The following is a 17,353-nucleotide window of genomic DNA, read 5'->3' on the forward strand; positions in this document are numbered from 1 at the left end:
TATCACTAAAAGCTGACATCTCAGTTAATCGCGATCTCATAAAGCTCTGTTATAACACAATAAATATATGCACAATGAATCTTTCACAGTGTCTACACTTCATGTGTTAAAATGAGAGGATTTTCACTGCGGTGAGTAGATTCTAACTTAATCACCTCTGATTGGCCATTGCGTTACTCCCGCGGGAGTGCAGGTCTCTACTGCAGGCCTCACTTGCCTCAGTTAAGGTCAGTGTTCATGATTCAACAATAAGAAAGAGACTGGGCAAAAATGGTGTTGCTGCAAAGGGTGGCACAAACAGTTATTAGATTTAGGGGGCAATTACTTTTTCATGTAGTGCCAGGCAGGTTTGGACAGATCAAATCATTATTTCAAAACTGCATTTTGTATTTACTCGGGTTATCTTTGTGTAATATTAAAATTTGTTTGATGATCTGAATCATTCAGGAAGGGGGCAAAAAAAATTTCACGCCACTGTAATCAAAAGGGACAGTAAAAACATCTACATCATTACAAAAAAAAAAAAATCTGTTTTAAAGAAATGCTGTTCTTTTGAACTTCCTAATCCAAATCAGCATATTAGAATTATTTCTGAAGGATCATGTGACACTGAAGACTGGAGTAATGGGGAAAATTCAGCTTTGCATCAAATTACATTTAAAAATATTTATGTAATTTTTTACTATATCATCTAATAATCATTTGAATGGTAGTGTGTATTACTGTATTTGTTTGTATATATGGAATTATTTTAATGTCCATGTCAATATTCAATTTGAAGGGTCAGAAAGAAGGTAAAAAATAGTTACGAATTTTCAGTTTAGGAAACATTATGGACTTATACCTTTACATGTGTAGTAGAAATAATACATCTTTGTCTTCACATGAAATCGGCCTGATATCTCTATGATGTCCTCTGAAGCTGGTGTTACTCTATACATCGTTGCATTATTAATGTTTTTGTTTCAGTTTGAGCTCGCAGTGTGGCGTGATCTCGTGTTTCCTCTTCAAACAGCGGTCTAAAGCAAACAAACAGTACACACACTGAGACGCTGTCTCCGCTTTTCACTTCTCATCGCGCAGAGAAAAAAACAGAGATGAGAGGAGATTATTTACCCGATGTCTGAGTGGGTTTGTTTAAACAACTCACCCGTTGGCTGATAGCCGACAATTTATAACGTGTTTGTCTATGCGTGTACAGTTTTGCGTCATCCTAGGTCTATTATAAGTGGTGTTGTTTGGCCTCAAAACTTTAAAAGAAAGGCGCCACAAGAAATTAGAATTTTAATGGACTGATGTGTTTAAATTATATACAAACTTTTGGCATTTTCATAAATGCTGTGTATTCTTCTGTGGCAGCTATAAAGAGCTTTGGCGCTTTAAAACCCCAGCCACAAACAGGCCTGAAATTGACGCTAGGCTTTTGCCATGTTATTCTGTTAAAGCAGGAAGTAAAGGAATTCCTCACGCAGGCACGCACCGACCCATCCCCCTGTGGTACAATGGGCCGTTCGGACGTAAACTCATGGTCCAAGAGCTCTGGAATAACATGCTACATAAACAAGCCTGAAGAGCTGAGGTGAAGACAACCGGTCTCAGTTTTGCAGTCACCCAGTACCCCTCCACACAGAGATGAATGAATAGAACAAGACAGTAAGGAATGAATGTGGCCTTCTGCTGCAAATAAGACTCGTCTGGTCCAGATATGTCATCTCTGTGAACCGTAACGCTCCCGTGTTGATCTCTATGTCTGTGAGAAGAGTTGAGTACTGGCCTTTTACTTAGAACAACACAGAAAATGGCGGGAGAAACCATCTTGCGCTAAACAAAACAACGGAGGGCCGCAGGCTTAACAGGACTTACTGAGTGTTTTTATTTGCTCTGTATTTGTAGTCACGTGACTAGTCGACTTCACATTTCCCACAAAAAATACTGACAAAAGAGCATCTCAGAGTGAGGTTTACTGGATTTTGATATACTCTTTCCCACCCAGTTTTATGTAACATTTGACCTGAACAGTGAAAGTCAGCTCCTCTGTTTCAAAATGCTCTGGAAGCTGAAGATATTCGTTTTATGTTTGTGTGCTGTCATTTAAGAGCAGCTGTACTTTAGAAGGCGTAGTTCAACTGAGCCAAACACTGTATTTAATTTGTTTACATTTTGTAATTTAATAGCGAAGTCATGCAGGCGAGACAAAGCTGCCAAGAGAAAAGGCAAAACTGAGAGATGACAATGCAAATCTGTAGGCCATTGCAGAATTTATTTTCTACTATAAAATGTTATATGAGTGGTACAGAAGCCATAAAAGTACCACTTATGTTGGTATATAAAGAAGAAAATTTCACAAATTTTTAAGGTAACCATTTTTTTATTTCATTTTTGTTAACGTTTTACTATAAGAGTACATGTTTTGTCTTGTACACTAATGATTTTTGAATATTATAGGTAAATAATACTGTAATTAATACTTCAAAAAAATAACAATTTTACAGTATTTTTAAAGTTTTGTCCTGTTAAATATAATATATGTGTGACGAGAGGGGCGGGGCTGAGAGCCGTGGGAACCGGCGAACATTCAAACAAAACTTTAATAAAATAAACAAACACAAAACGAAAGTAAAGCGGCAGCCCCTCGCGGACGACTGCCGCACACAAAACACAAAATAAAGTCCAGGCCTGGTCCTCTCTCGTCCAACACTGTCGTCACTCCTCCTTTTATCCTTCCGGAGCTCCTCCGTGGGACCCGAGACTAGCATTTACTCCACCGGCCTCGCTCCGTTCCCATGGCTCTCGGCCCCGCCCCTCTCCTCACAATATGGTTACTTTCAATTAACCATTTTTTGCACTCCTTTTTCTTTTAAAATATGAAAAAAAACTGCATCATGGCACCAACATTTTCTTCAGAACTTGTAATAGTTTGTACTTAGCCATCACTTTCATCAAAAAACAGAACCATATTTAATTTTATATTTTCATAGTAGGAAAAATAACAGTAGTATTTTGGCAGATACTTCAGTTACTATGGTAAAACGGGGTGGTATCATCTGTAAATGGCATGTGAACAGCAAAGTGGTATTTGCATTCAGACTGTGTTGTCTTGTTCTGGTCTAAACGGTTTGTTTTGACAGCAGGGTGTGGTATGACAGTGTCAAGTGTCTGTGTAAGATGGGTAAGTGATGACTGTAGTTGGTCTGTTTGTCTGTAGTTCCACACCGAGTTCTTATCTGCAGTTGATTGACAGAGACTCGCCTGGCCAAGTTCTTGTTTATCGTCATGCTCCATCAAGTTTTCCCATCCCCTGACCTGCAGATGCTGCAGAGCCATTTCACGCCACAGTCACGGCTCGCCACCCTGCAGAGTCACAGCGGCCGTAACACAACCGTCACAGGGTTCAGCGGACAAAGCTCTCAGATCACTTCTGAGCACTTTTATGGCTTCTGTACCACTCAGTTACAGGGCTTTTGCAATTGCATATTAAGTGTTGTAATGGTTGGCAGTAAAATTACACTGGTCACAGAGCATCCATGTGATTGCAAAGAGGGTAACACTTACTTGAAGTTTGAATTCATAATACAATTTAAACATATTTGTAATGCATTGAAAGCATAACAGAGCTACAGTGTTTACATACTTATAAAAATCAACCCACCGATGATTTATTCTAGTTACAGTTGTCTGTTGCACATTAATAAAAAAAAAATGCTGAAATTTGAATTACCAGAGTTGTATCATAACTAAAAAAGCAAGTTTTATCAAAACAAACTGGATTTTGGCTTGAAAAAGTCTTCTTTGAAAGTTTAAAAAAGTTTAAAAAGTCTTGAAGTTTAAAAGGCAAGTTTTGTCAAAACAGTTTAAAATCTTGGATGGATGGATAGATTTGAAATTCAAAGAAATTCATATAACTTATTTTTAACTGAAAAAAGCAAGTTTTGTCAAATCAAACTTTGAATTTTGGCTTGAAAAATCGTGTGAATTTTTTTTTTTTAAGCTTTAAAGGTGTGGTTCATTGCGATTTCACATTTTTAACTTTAGTTTGTGTGTAATGTTGCTGTTTGAACATAAACAATATCTGCAAAGTTACGAAGCTGAAAGTTCAATGCAAACGGAGATATCATCTTTTAAAATTCTGGCAGTTTAATGCCTACAAAAACGGCTGGTAGGGACTACAACGAGTTACTTCCCGGGTTCGTGACATCACAAGCTAGCTAACCAATCAGAGCCCATCGCCTATTTCCGAGGGAGGGGCTTTATTAAAGAAGGAAATGATCAGTGCATTTTTCAGAGAAGGGACAGAGCGGTGTGGAATAAAGGTAAATTATGTGAAAAATAATGCATTTTTTAAAAAACGAAGCATTAACACATGTTAGACTGCACCCCATAAACACAATCAATCCTAGAAAAAAACCAGTGAACCACCCCTTTAAAACATTTTTAATGTTTGAAAGTAAATATTCAAAACAAACTTTAAATTTTGACTTGGAAAAAGTCATGTGAAAGTTTCTTTTAAGTTTTAAACATTTTGAAGTTTGAAAGCAAGTATTGTCAAAACTAACTTTAAATTTTGACTTGACAGTTGGATGGATGGATGGATGGATTCATTCATTCATTCATTCATTCATTCATTCATTCATTCATTTAATCATTCTGAACTTCAGAGAAAAGAGCAAGCTGTGCATTTTCTGTAGCAGTGTTGCCAAATTGTCCAGGATGAGTTCTGGACAAATCAATGACTCATAGTCTCATACGGTAATATCTTTCAACCGCACTACTGAGTAACTCTTGGAAAAAAAGCTTCTGACCTTCAAGATTTCAAGATGTGGAAAACGAATCAAGATTTGTCCTTATTTCATTGCACGCTAAGAGTTTCTTCTTCTGTAGTATGTTTATCAGTGCTCTAAATGCCTGTGAGGGTAATTGTTTGTGCTGTTTGTGTCTCGTCCAGTTGTTCAGTGTAATCTGAGGAAGGCTTGAGAATCTGATGTCAGTCTGTCCAGCTGTACTGACATGTCTGTGTCTGAACAGCTGCAGAAGGGCTCTGCACCATCAGGCATTCCACGCCACTCACTCAGGCCACGCATATCATTTTATTGTGTCTGTTCAGGACCCTGCATGTTTGAAGTTCCTTGTCATGCCCCAGTTACAACAGGTCCTCTTCCATTGACGCCAACTGGCCAAGTGTGGCCCGGAAAATGCCATGAACAGATCTGGGAAATGGTGTTTATCACCAGCTATAAATGTGTCATATTGCTGCCTCTTGTTCTTTCTATCTACCATAGTTTCTAGCAAAATACAGTAGTTTCTTCAGTTATTGTTCCACATCTGAAATCCTAATTGATTGATATTCATTAATTGAATATTAGATTTTTAAAATAATTAATTTAATATTTATTTATTTTTTACTATATTATTTTTTTTAATATATGAAATGTTTTGAGTATTATACACTACCGTTCAAAAGACTGGGGTCGGTAAGATTTTGCAATAGAAACATCTTATATGTACCAAGCCTACATTTATTTGATCAAAAATACAGTTAAAATGTTATGAAATATTATTACAATTTAAACTAACTTAATTTTTTATATATTTTAAAGTGTAATTCATTTTTGTGATTTTTTTTTTATCTTCCATAAATCTGATTTTTTTTTTTTCTTCCACTTCTTATCAATGTTGTGTTGCTTAATAGTTTTGTGGAAGCGTTATATTTTAAGGATTCTTTGATGAAAGTTCAAAAGAAACATTTATTTGAAATTGAAATAGTTTGTAACTGTAAAAGCCTATTTAATGTCTTAATTCATTGCTGAATAAATTAAATAAAATTAATTGCTTAAAAAATTCTTATTGACCCCAAACCTATGAACGGTAGTGTATACATTTTTTTTTATATTATATAGCATTATATGTATTATTTTTAAAATTAATATTTAAAGTTTGTAAAATCATTTTGTAATTTAATGTAATTTTCCAATTTTTCTCTTTCTCGTTATTTACCCAAACCCTTGGGCAGATTTTCAGTGAATAATGAATAAATAATGACAGGATTTTTATTTTTGGCTGAACTACAACATACCTTCAGTTTGCAGTATGTAAGCTGTTCATAAATTGACTTTCTATAGCGAGTAAACACTGTAGCTTGGTTTAAGTGGCTTGACGGGCTCCACCAATGGCATGAGTTTGGGGCGGGAACTATCTGTTTATCTGACCAATAGCAGATGAGGCAGAGTTTGGGAAACCTGTTCAAACACACTCATTATTTTTGGAATTGCTTTTGAAATGACTCACTGCAGTTTCAGCCATTGTCATAAACACTAAGTATACATTTAGTTAAAAATTCAATCAAAATAAAAAAAACAGAAATTTTCCTAGACAAGCTAGAAACTCTCACTCTTTCTTTGCTTTGAGAGATGTTGAAGCAGGCGTATCGTGCAGCCCGTCTCATCCTGTCAAGCGTGAGATCAGGCGTAGCGATAAGGTTCCCCTCACAGATGGATGAGTGGAAATGAGAGGGATAGACTTTTGAAAATGAACCGGGTTTGAGTGCGGCTGTGTGCTCCAATAGTCATCACCTCTTCACCCCTGACTCCTCATCTGCCAGACGGAGTGAAGAGGGGGGCTCATCCCTGGAGCAGGGCCGCTTTGATGAGCCGAGCCAGGCAGAGGCGCTAAGCCACGCGGCAGAAGGCCCCGTCTCTGCTTTCACAGGTGGAGGAGCAGGCTTTCATGGGAGTGCTCCCGTTACAGTGCGCAGAGGTTTTGTGGGGTTACAGCCTGGGTTTGGGTTTGATGTTGGGCTAAGTGGAAGCTACAGCCATTCTGTCTGAGCAGATGGACAGATGTGTGTCCTCCTGTATGACACATGCCACTTTACAGGAAACTACATGCTCCTAAGTAATCCTGCTGTTGGAGGATGCAGAGATGACTAGTGTTTTGGATGTGATTAGTTGGTGAAACGCTCTTTGTGGTGGACAATTCTGGCTCTGAAGTGGCGTTTGCTCTGAAAAAGATATGATAATGATATATGATCACAAACCTGTGAAGTCAACTGCATTCTTTTTAATGCGCAGTTTACAACTGGCCTTTTTTTTAAAGAAATGAATACTTTTGTTCAGCAAGGATGCATTAAATTGATTGAAAGTGACAGTAAAGACATTTATAGTTATGATCTTTCCTAGCCTGTATTATAATCCAAAGGAAACTGTTTTAAACATTTATAATCGTGAGAAATGTTTCTTGAACACTAAATCACCATATTAAAATGATTTCTGAAGGATCATGTGAAAATTCAGCTTTGCCGTCATGGGAATAAATTACATTTAAAAATATATTCAAATAGAAAACAGTTATTTTAAATTGCAATACTATTTCACAATTTTAATGTTTTTACTGTATGTTTAATCAAGTAAATGCAGCCTTGGTGAGCATAAGAGACTTTTTTTTTTTTTTAAATACTGATAAAAAATTACCAACCCCGAACTTTTAAAATTATTTTAAAATATTATATATAAATATAATCATGCAGTAAAAAATAAATAAATAACAGTTAAAATGAATGTTCAATTACTGAATTAATTCAGATTTTAGAAATAATACAGCAATTATTGATGAAACTGTATTTTGCTAGATAAACTAACACATATTATCTTCTCACATACATTATATAAGAAAAATGTAGCATATATATAAAAAATGCTTTTATTTGATTTGTTTACAATTTTTGTATTTATATTAGTTTTTAGTTAGTATTTGAATAGCAAACATCAATTGTAGAGGTGAAGAATATATGAAGAGTGGTTCCAAAACGCTATAAATCCATTTTGATTAATTTGAGTAAAAATGTGTTTTCTTTACCAAGAAATTGGCAAGATGAAAACCACTATTTTCTGTTTCAAACTTTCACATAGCATCTTTAGGTTATAATAACATTAAAAATTCAAATCCAGATTTTGATTTTCAAAGATTTATTATATGCAATAAATCCATTGAATCAATTTAAAAGTTATTTTTCATATTAAAACTATTGAAAATATACAACATGGTAAATTGATCCACATATGACAGCCTCTGAACTTGGTCAATACTAATCTTATATGCAGGCACTGGACTAAAAATACATTCAATCAGTCATAGCTCCAAAAATAATTCAACGGGTCATCTTGTTAACGCTATAAATTAATTACAACAATAAAATAAAATTTCATCATAAACATACATGAACAACAATATCACATTAAACCGTATGTATATACAAGCAATAAGGCATTTTGCTTCACACTGCTTTCTGTTTCATGCTGTAACGCCTGAATTCTTGTGGCTTATAACTTTATTTTATGCTGGTTTATTCAATTGTTTCACCACTTTGACAAGGCTCAGTGTTTCATTTCATAGGTGAGTGTTTGCAGCTAGAGCCAGACAGTCATGAGTCTCAGTCCACTCATCTGTTTCCTATCAGACCTGCTCTCACTGCCAACCTGTCAACCTCACCCTCTCCTTTCTCCATCTCTCCTCTCCTCCCTGTGGGTGTACTGGAATGGACCCCAGTGTCCTATCAAAATCCTGGCTCACACTCGATTTCCTACGACCAGCCCAGCATCTTGAATCTATCAGTGCTGTCACATGCGCCTGCTGCTCCAATGCAGATCCCAGGATCACGTCCAAGTGCTGCCAACTAACATCATCTCTGCTCCATTCTTAACCTTTACCATTCCAAAAAGGATGTCCCATCATGCAGAACCGGCTTTACTGAAGAGATGCGCATGACAATCGCATGCGATTTATCGTGCAGCCCTAATTTTTTAGTTTGTTTGTTGATCACAAAGTACAAAATAGATGAGGAAAACTAGGATGCCGGGTGTATTCAAAGCGCCATTACTGTCTACAGTGTGTGGAATGGTGCGCTGTTATTGGTTGTTACTGTTTACAGTGCGTGGAATGGTGCGCTGTGATTGGTTGAGCGGATATATCGCATTCTGCAGAAAACCACTTTGACAAGGCTCAGTGTTTCATTTCATAGGTGAGTGTTTGCAGCTAGAGCCAGACAGTCATGAGTCTCAGTCCACTCATCTGTTTCCTATCAGACCTGCTCTCACTGCCAACCTGTCAACCTCACCCTCTCCTTTCTCCATCTCTCCTCTCCTCCCTGTGGGTGTACTGGAATGGACCCCAGTGTCCTATCAAAATCCTGGCTCACACTCGATTTCCTACGACCAGCCCAGCATCTTGAATCTATCAGTGCTGTCACATGCGCCTGCTGCTCCAATGCAGATCCCAGGATCACGTCCAAGTGCTGCCAACTAACATCATCTCTGCTCCATTCTTAACCTTTACCATTCCAAAAAGGATGTCCCATCATGCATTGCAACAGATCCGTGTGTGTGTGTGTGCATGTTTGCCAGCGATCACACATAGATGCCTTTCCGTCACTCCCCCTCATTCCAGATAATTTTGGCTCTACAGACAGATGCTGTCCTGTTCACAGATGGCTGAGAGTCTGGGCTGCTCGCCCACAGGCGCACCCGGGCAGCCCTCAGAGACCGCTGGGGCCCCCACATACCTGCGATACGCTCGGCAGGCCTTCAACAGAGGAGCGTTCCAGACTGAAACGGTTTGATTGGAGCTGACGGCTTACTTTTCAAAGGCATGCCTGTTAATGACCAGATCTGAAGGTGTGCTAAGCCAATATAATGCTTTGCTGGCTGGGGCAGATAGTAAATAGTTTTCAGGTAAAATGTCATGTAATCTCCCTCAAGTCTGCTTGATTTCAGGCCTGCATTATAAAGTTGAAATGGTCTGTGGGAGTGTGACGCTGCATGAGAACGCAGATCTAACGTACAGCTGGCGGACACATCAAGAGAGGGTGTGGACAGTCAAAAATCATTTTAAAGGAGCTTTCTCTTATTTTTGCTTTAAATTAGATTTATCTGACTCCGTGCAAGCCATGGGAGAGTTTCTAAATGCTCTTTTGAGATATTTAAAGAGATTATATCATGAGAAATTTCGTTTTCCATGAACTTAACTTAAAAGTATATGTTTGATGCTCCATGAAAACAAAGTGGCTATAAAAGAAATTACATTCAAAAAGATGCAAAACAGCAAAAATTGAAAACAATTCTTGTAGGATTTAATGGAATAAAAAATCACTCAGAAAAGGTTAGTAAATTTTATAAATAATTACAAAGAAATGGCAAGTAACACTTAGAATAAAATGTGACATTTTGAAGAAAGACAAATAGTATTTTCTTGTAAAACATGCTGCATAGAAAATTAAGCTTATTTTATCAAGTGTGTTTTTAACTAAATTGTTCAGTTTGAGTGAGACATTTTGGATTGTTTTGTAATTCTGTCATAATGTAATGCAGCTGCTTGCAAAGAAAACTTTCTTGGATCAGACAGCAAACTCATTTCATGCTCAAAGGGGGCATTTACTTTGTCTAAAAGGCGCAGGAGCAAAAATGCTTGCTCAATTTGAGACAATAGATGGGAATATGGTCATGAAAAACTTTCTAATATAATGGTTTAAATAATAATATAATGATTGTTTTTATAAAAATGAATGTTATATTAAGGCAATACAACAATGCTACCATGAAATGCATAAATACTAATTAAATTAAAGTTAATTATGGCTAAACGCATTTGAATAGCATAAATGGACCTTAATGCAGAGAAAAAAAATATCTGACCCTTTTTAACCTGAGTGCGGAGTTATTTTGCATGTTTGATTGTGGAAATAGGACTGTAGTCAGTATATTTTAAGTATAATTTATGGTGAGAAATTAAGTTTATCACCAATCTTAATTCTTCATTATACATTCAAATTATGATGATTATACTATTTAAACACACCATTATACCATTACAGGTACATGATAAAATCATTTTAGTTCAATTTCTAAAGGTCATCTGTTGCATATTTTCTTTAGTCAATTGTAGTATTGTCAGAGTAGTGTAAAAATAGGACTTAATTGAGTATTCTAGAGGTAACCGTTGATGGGCTGAGTGAAAAAGGACGTCTGTTGTTTTCTTTTGTGTTAAAGGAAAGCTCATTAAATCAGAGTTTGGCGAGAGAAAGGCCAGCCTGGCGGAGCTCTTTCTGGAGCAGAGCCGATTTCTCAATTATTTTACCTTTCTGTTTGACCTGCTTTGAAACTGGTCCATATGAGTTTTTTTTTATTCTCAGTCATTTTTTAGGCTCGGTCTCTGAAGGTCCCTGGGATTCTCTTGGGACAACTAACCTACTTATCTAAAAATAGCCATCAGTCCATAGGAGTGTCCATGTCAGTTCACTGTCTATGGCTTTATTCTGGCATGCTTTTGAAAGCCCTGATCAGCGTGGCTCCTGTGAAATGCATCTTTGCTGGATGGAAAAGTTGTGTTAATATATTATAACGCAGTGTTGCCAGAAAACTGACTCACAGAAATCCCTCTGTTGCAAATTTTAGTTGTTCTGCTGTGGTCTAAGTGTGTGAGAGAGTATTTGAGAATATATTTATGTTGCTGTTCTTTAACCCCTCCAGTTACGCTGGGCTAATATAATTGATCCAGCAGATGGTGGCAAATATTAGATTAAACCTTCTAAATATCATTAAGCAGAATGTAATACAGTCAGATTACTAGTTTGGGTAAATTTATCTAGGTCACATTTCACCCCAATATCAAAAGAAAAAAAATAGGGGATTATGTTATGCTAAAAAAGAAATATACATTTACACATTTTGCATGATTGTTGCTATCCAACAGGTGGTGGCAATATTACATTAAACTTCCTAAATACCATTCAGCAGAATATAATAGAATCAGATTTGAATGCTTTTACCAGTTCATGTAAATCTCATGAAAAATGTCCAGATCACATTTCACCTCAAAGATAAAAGGAAAAAAAAAACATAAAAGTAATAAAAATAAAGTTGTTTTGTTTTTTACATTTTCACATTTTTACATAATTAGTTTTATAATTAAAATATTATTTTAATTATTAAGTACATTGTCCCACACATTCACATTACTGTTATGCATCTGGTTTTTATTTATTTAATTAATTAATTAATTTTATTTATTTATTTATTTTAGTTTTATTTCTGTTTTTAGTGATTCTCATTACTGTGATTACTGGGAATTTATTTTCTCTTATTTATATTTCATGTTTTTATTTTTCATATTTTGTATTTTATAATTAAAATTAAATTTTTTACAGTATGGTAATGAGAGCTTAAGGAGAAAAGTTGGTTACACTATTTTAAGGTGTCCTTGTTACAGTGGAATTATATATTTAAATACAGAGTAATATTAATTAACTACATGTACTTAGTATATGGTTAGAGTTAGGCTTAGGGTTACTTGCGTGTAATTATGCATAATCTATTGTTATTACAATAGTAAGTACATGTAACGTGTAACAAGGACATCTTCAAATAAGGTATTGCTGAAAAGTTTTAATCGTCATGAAAATAATCTCACAACACAAAATAATCTCTTTTTCTCATTGTACCCATTAGAAACTTCTATGTTCACCTGGCACATTTTGAGCAGTAATCATTGTAGTTTTAGGCTTTTGTTTGTTTGGGGGAGAAATACGACCTGGTTGTGCTCCTGACAAGGTTTCATGAAATTCACCCCTGGGCCGACGTGACATTTAAAGGATTCTGATGGCTTACAGTGGTCTTAAACACTGGCCTTGTCTTTGTGATGTTCTGATACAGTGTCCAAGGCTTTTAAAGAGGCCTTGGAGGGAGAATGGGGGAGGTTTTTCCAAATGAAGACGGATAAGATCTTTCTCTGTTCTCTTTCACTCTCTCTCTCTCTCTCTCTCTGTCTCTCTCTCTCTCTCTCTCTATCTCTATCTGCGGCCCTGAGCAGTGGCCTCGCTGACCCTATCTCCTATCGGCTCCTTGACCCCTGTGTGTGAGGTTACGGCCCAGCTTCTCCGCATGGAAGTCCTGCCTGCTGTCTAAGCCCAGCTCTGTGCTCCAACCTCTCCAGCAGATCCAGAAGAAAGGAGCATTGAGAGGCCGTCCCATCACCCCAAGCCCCCCTCCTTGGATGGACCAAGAGAGGGGGATGAAAGCTCCTCTGGCCGAATGCAAATCCAACCAAACCCTGCTGCTAGATCTCTTTATCAAGAGATCTACAAAGAGGATGGTCAACGTGACCCCGGTTTCCAACCGTACCCGAAGCCCCTCCCAATCCAGGCCGCGGTTCCCTCTCTGGGGTGTAGGGTGGGGTCACGTGGACCCCTATCCAAAGGTCGTAACCTCTTGACTCTCAATTAGCACTCTCTGTATTCAACGCTGCTCTTGTTTCTGCGGTCGGGACTGATGGAAAAGTGGAGATGGGTGGTGGGCGGCACTTTTGCAACACAATGCTACAATCGGCGGCCCATGCGGCTTTCCTGAGCGGTGCTGTAAACAAGCTCAAAGAAAAGGATTAGTTAAGAGCCATTGAAGGCTTTGATTGGCTTGAGCTGTCTTTAGGGGATGGGAAGTTTGATGGGGTTTTAAATGCTCCGAGGATGACCCCAGCTCCACCTGGCCTCATGAACGGAGGCTTGCGGCTCAGCGGGGTTATGTCAGGAGGTCTCCACCTGAGGAAAAAATTCCTATAAATCAAACTCGACCTGACATTTATCCCAAGGAACAACCCTTTGGCTGTATTCCACAGAAATGAAGCAGGGAAGATAGTATAATTAATTTATGGACCATTTGTCTGGCTTTGACACATTGATTCATGTGTGTGCGTTTGATGAAAGAAATCATAGCCGAATCTTTCTTAGCCTTGTATGATATTTATCTTGTTTTAAACCTGCATACCCTCATATGATTGATATCGGATCTTTTTAGAGCATGGGAACGATACTGTGATGTCCACAAAGCTGAAGGAATGCTGAGTGCTGTTAACACTGTATTTAGCTCTGTAGTCAGCTCCTCCTTTACATTAAAGAACATCATCTATCTCATTTGGTTCAAGCCCAGTCAGGTCATGAACAGCCTCATCTTTGTACTTATTCTTTGTCGTTTCCCGTCATTAATCTTGGATTTCCGGATTCAGTTCCAGTTCAATTAGATATCAATTCAGTTGGATTTTTTTTTTATTAAAACGTCAATTTATTTGATCAGACATACACTGAAAAGTTTAAACAATTTAACTGTTTTCTATTTTTTTTATATATTTTAAAATGTAATTTATTTTGTGATAATCAAGTCCAAGCTCAAAAGACTCATTTGTTCTTGAATCCATGAATCAGAGTCATTTGGTTTTGCCTTATCTTTTTGCTTTCCAAAAAGAACCGGTTTAAAAGAGCTATTTGTTTGTGAATCATTTAATGCTAGTTCTGCTCTGTTTTTGATTCACAAAAAGAACCCGTTTAAACGCTATTTGTTTGTGAATCAGACACTGGTTATGCTGTTCTCCCTTTTTCGCAGTCGAACAAGGTTGAGATTTTAATTCACAAGATCATTGTGTCCCTCGCTCGAGGATAAAGAACATTTCACAAAGCATTTTCCTAAAATAACCCCATGCACAGTCCTCTTGTTTTATGCCTTCCAGTGAAGTCCTGTAAGTTTGGGTTTTAAAACATGTCTGGCATTGGCTTGCAGCAGGGAAAGTTTGAAGGTGAATGCCTCTCTTTAACATCTTGTCATGCCTTTAGGGGAACTGTGTGTATAACTGCATTCGAGTGTGTAGTCTTGTGTGTGATTCTGTAGTTCTAGCCCAGCTGTGCTCATGTGATGTTCTCACCTCAATGACCCCATCTTCCCAAAGCACAGAAATACATTAGATTTTTTTGTATGCAAATTAAGAAATTTGCTGAGGAGTCCCTCTTTGGTGCAGTTAACTGCTGTCCGAATTTCAACATTGTTGCATGCAATTAAAGTACAAAATGCATATGAATATTATTCATATAATATTTATCACATAGAAAAGTGATAAAAGTCACACATAAAAGTCTTTTAAAACCATACAACAGCTTTGCCTGAGAAAAGTCTGTCACTGCAGTTTTTTGTACCAGCCTTGCAATTTAATTTATTTCACCTTGTGTTTGTTTCTCCCCAGAGTTGCCCAGGTTGAGGAGACTTTCAGATGACACGTTTTTTGGGGACAACGAGAAAGGTAGTGTAAATAGTTTGGCATGTCTTGATTGCTTTCATATGTATCCGTATAATTTGCTTTATTTTATCACATTGCTTCTTATTTAAATTATTTTCTTGTTGTTGTTGTTGAGCTATTTCACACAGTACATCACAGAGACCTTTCCAGAGGCTTTATAAAACACTGCCAGATAGCTTCATTCTTGACACTCCCAAACCTCTAAGCAGCCAGATGAGAGCAGAGAAAAGACAGAATAAAGTAGAGTAGATGTAAGAGGTCAGGAGAGGGGGGAGTTTGACTTATCTGTCCATCCTGAGAGCTTCAAATGGGGTTGAGTACTCTGTTAAGTGTTTGCAGGTGTCTTCTTTGAGGAGGTTTGAAACTGTGTTTAATACATTCAGACACTGAACATACTGTACACTCATGAGTCATTTTTTCCCGATGCTCCATTTCTGTGGAATGCCTGCGTTCCCAAATTGTGTCAGATTTGTGCCTCTTTTATCACCTCCATGCTTCTGTTTTGTTCTTCTTTGGCTTGCCATCTTTTTTCTGTCATTAATATATGAGGAGTAAGTAGGACCTTGAAGACTGTTTGTGCCAGACAAGATGCTGACTGAAATGTCTTGTGCAAGTATAGAAATTGCAAAAGCATGAATAAATGATGGAGCTTTTAGGGGGTTTGTCTTTTGAAAGAAAACGTCGTCCTTAATGGATCTATAGTATCGGTTCTTTGTCTTACAGAAGCTGAAGAGACAGATTTTGGTTCTAAACTTTTTTATGCTTCCAGGTTTCATCTTTCACTAATGTAATATTTAGAAGGATCTTTTTAGATGTGTTCTGTGTGTAGAACAAGATGAACATGAAAACTTAGAAATAGTTCACTCGAAATTAAAATTCTGTAATTCTCACCCTCGTGTTTTCCAAATATCGAAGATATTTTGTATTGTACAGTACACTCTTACAAATAGGTTTTCACAGCGATGCCATAGAAAAAACATTTTTGGTTCCCAATGAACATTTCAATGAACAGTTCTTAAAATAGCTGTTTTCTTATTGTGAAAAATATTTTAATAATCTAAAGAACATTTTCCACTATAAAGAACCTTTTGTGGAATGGAAATGTTAAAGGTTCTTCATAGAACCACCAATGCCAATAAATAACCTTTATTTTTGAGAGTGTAGTAAATAACATGTGCACAACAGTTTCATCAATTACATTTATATTTATTTTACATATTTACTAAAAAATAAATAATTTGGAAAAAAAAAAAAACCTGCACTCAGACACTGGTATTCTCAACATTTTCCACTATAAAGAACCTTTTGTAGAATAGAAAGGTTTTATGGATGTTAAAGGGTCTTCATTGAACCAAAGATGTCAATAAAGAACCTTTATGCCAGATTGATCAGTAATAACAACATTGGTTCTCATGAGCAATCATAACACATCTGAATGTGTTCATACACTTTTTGTCTGTTCCTTTCATTTATAGGTGAACTTCTGCTTTAAAATCATCTCTTTTCTTAATCATGTTCCCAAATGACCCCTGGACACCCGGCACTGTTCAGAATGTCAGAGAATTAAGACAATTATCCCATTGTTGCAATGGTTTGATTTTTCTTCCAATCCTAGACTCTCCGAAGATATGCAAAAATTTTAGGCAAATGTATTTTTTGTTATGCTTGGTTTCAAACCATTTTAAACTCCCAACCGCAGAGTACAATTATGTAAATGTCTTCCTTTTTACTCTAGAGGCCATTTTTTAATCTTCTTGAGGTTGTATGTTTAAAGAAAATTATTGTCTGAAGATTTGTACTGATATCTTTTCAAAGCCTCTTATTAAGTACTCCAATTCCAACAATCTGAGACTTTCCCAATACACTGACATCTCTGTAGTCTTCAGCCAGGCCGTTTCAGTGGCACGGTAATGTCTGCCTCTCGACTTAAGTGTGATGTTCTTGGCTGTGTAGTCTGGGTCTTGTCACACAGATGTGAATGTTTGTTAAAGCCCACACAGAAAATGAAATTAATTGCTTAGCCCTGAAAAAGGGATAGTTCGATTTTTTTTTTCTCCCCAAAATTGTTTTTTATTTATTTATTTAGAAAACTTGTTTGATAGCCAGTTTGTCTTATTTATTTATTTATTTATTTTGGAAACTTGTTTTATAGCTGTTTTAAACCTTATTTAAATTTTGTTTATTTTGTATTCATTTTATATTTTATTTATTTTATTATTATTTCTTTTCTTCATAATATTATATTTATATATTT

General features: G+C 36.6%; 1 protein-coding gene across 1 annotated transcript in view; it reads left to right on the forward strand.

The window, feature by feature from the left end:
- LOC107693173 (protein TALPID3) overlaps window positions 1-17,353 on the forward strand; it is a 140,434-nt gene that overhangs the window by 118,938 nt on the left and 4,143 nt on the right. Inside the window, exon 31 of the mRNA XM_016492464.1 lies at window positions 15,046-15,102. Within this exon, the coding sequence (XP_016347950.1) occupies window positions 15,046-15,102 (57 nt within the window). The remainder of the gene's footprint in view (window positions 1-15,045; window positions 15,103-17,353) is intronic.

The sequence above is a fragment of the Sinocyclocheilus anshuiensis genome, unplaced genomic scaffold (genome assembly GCF_001515605.1).
Source record: "Sinocyclocheilus anshuiensis isolate Anshui unplaced genomic scaffold, SAMN03320099.WGS_v1.1 scaffold222, whole genome shotgun sequence".
Classification (NCBI taxonomy): domain Eukaryota; kingdom Metazoa; phylum Chordata; class Actinopteri; order Cypriniformes; family Cyprinidae; genus Sinocyclocheilus; species Sinocyclocheilus anshuiensis.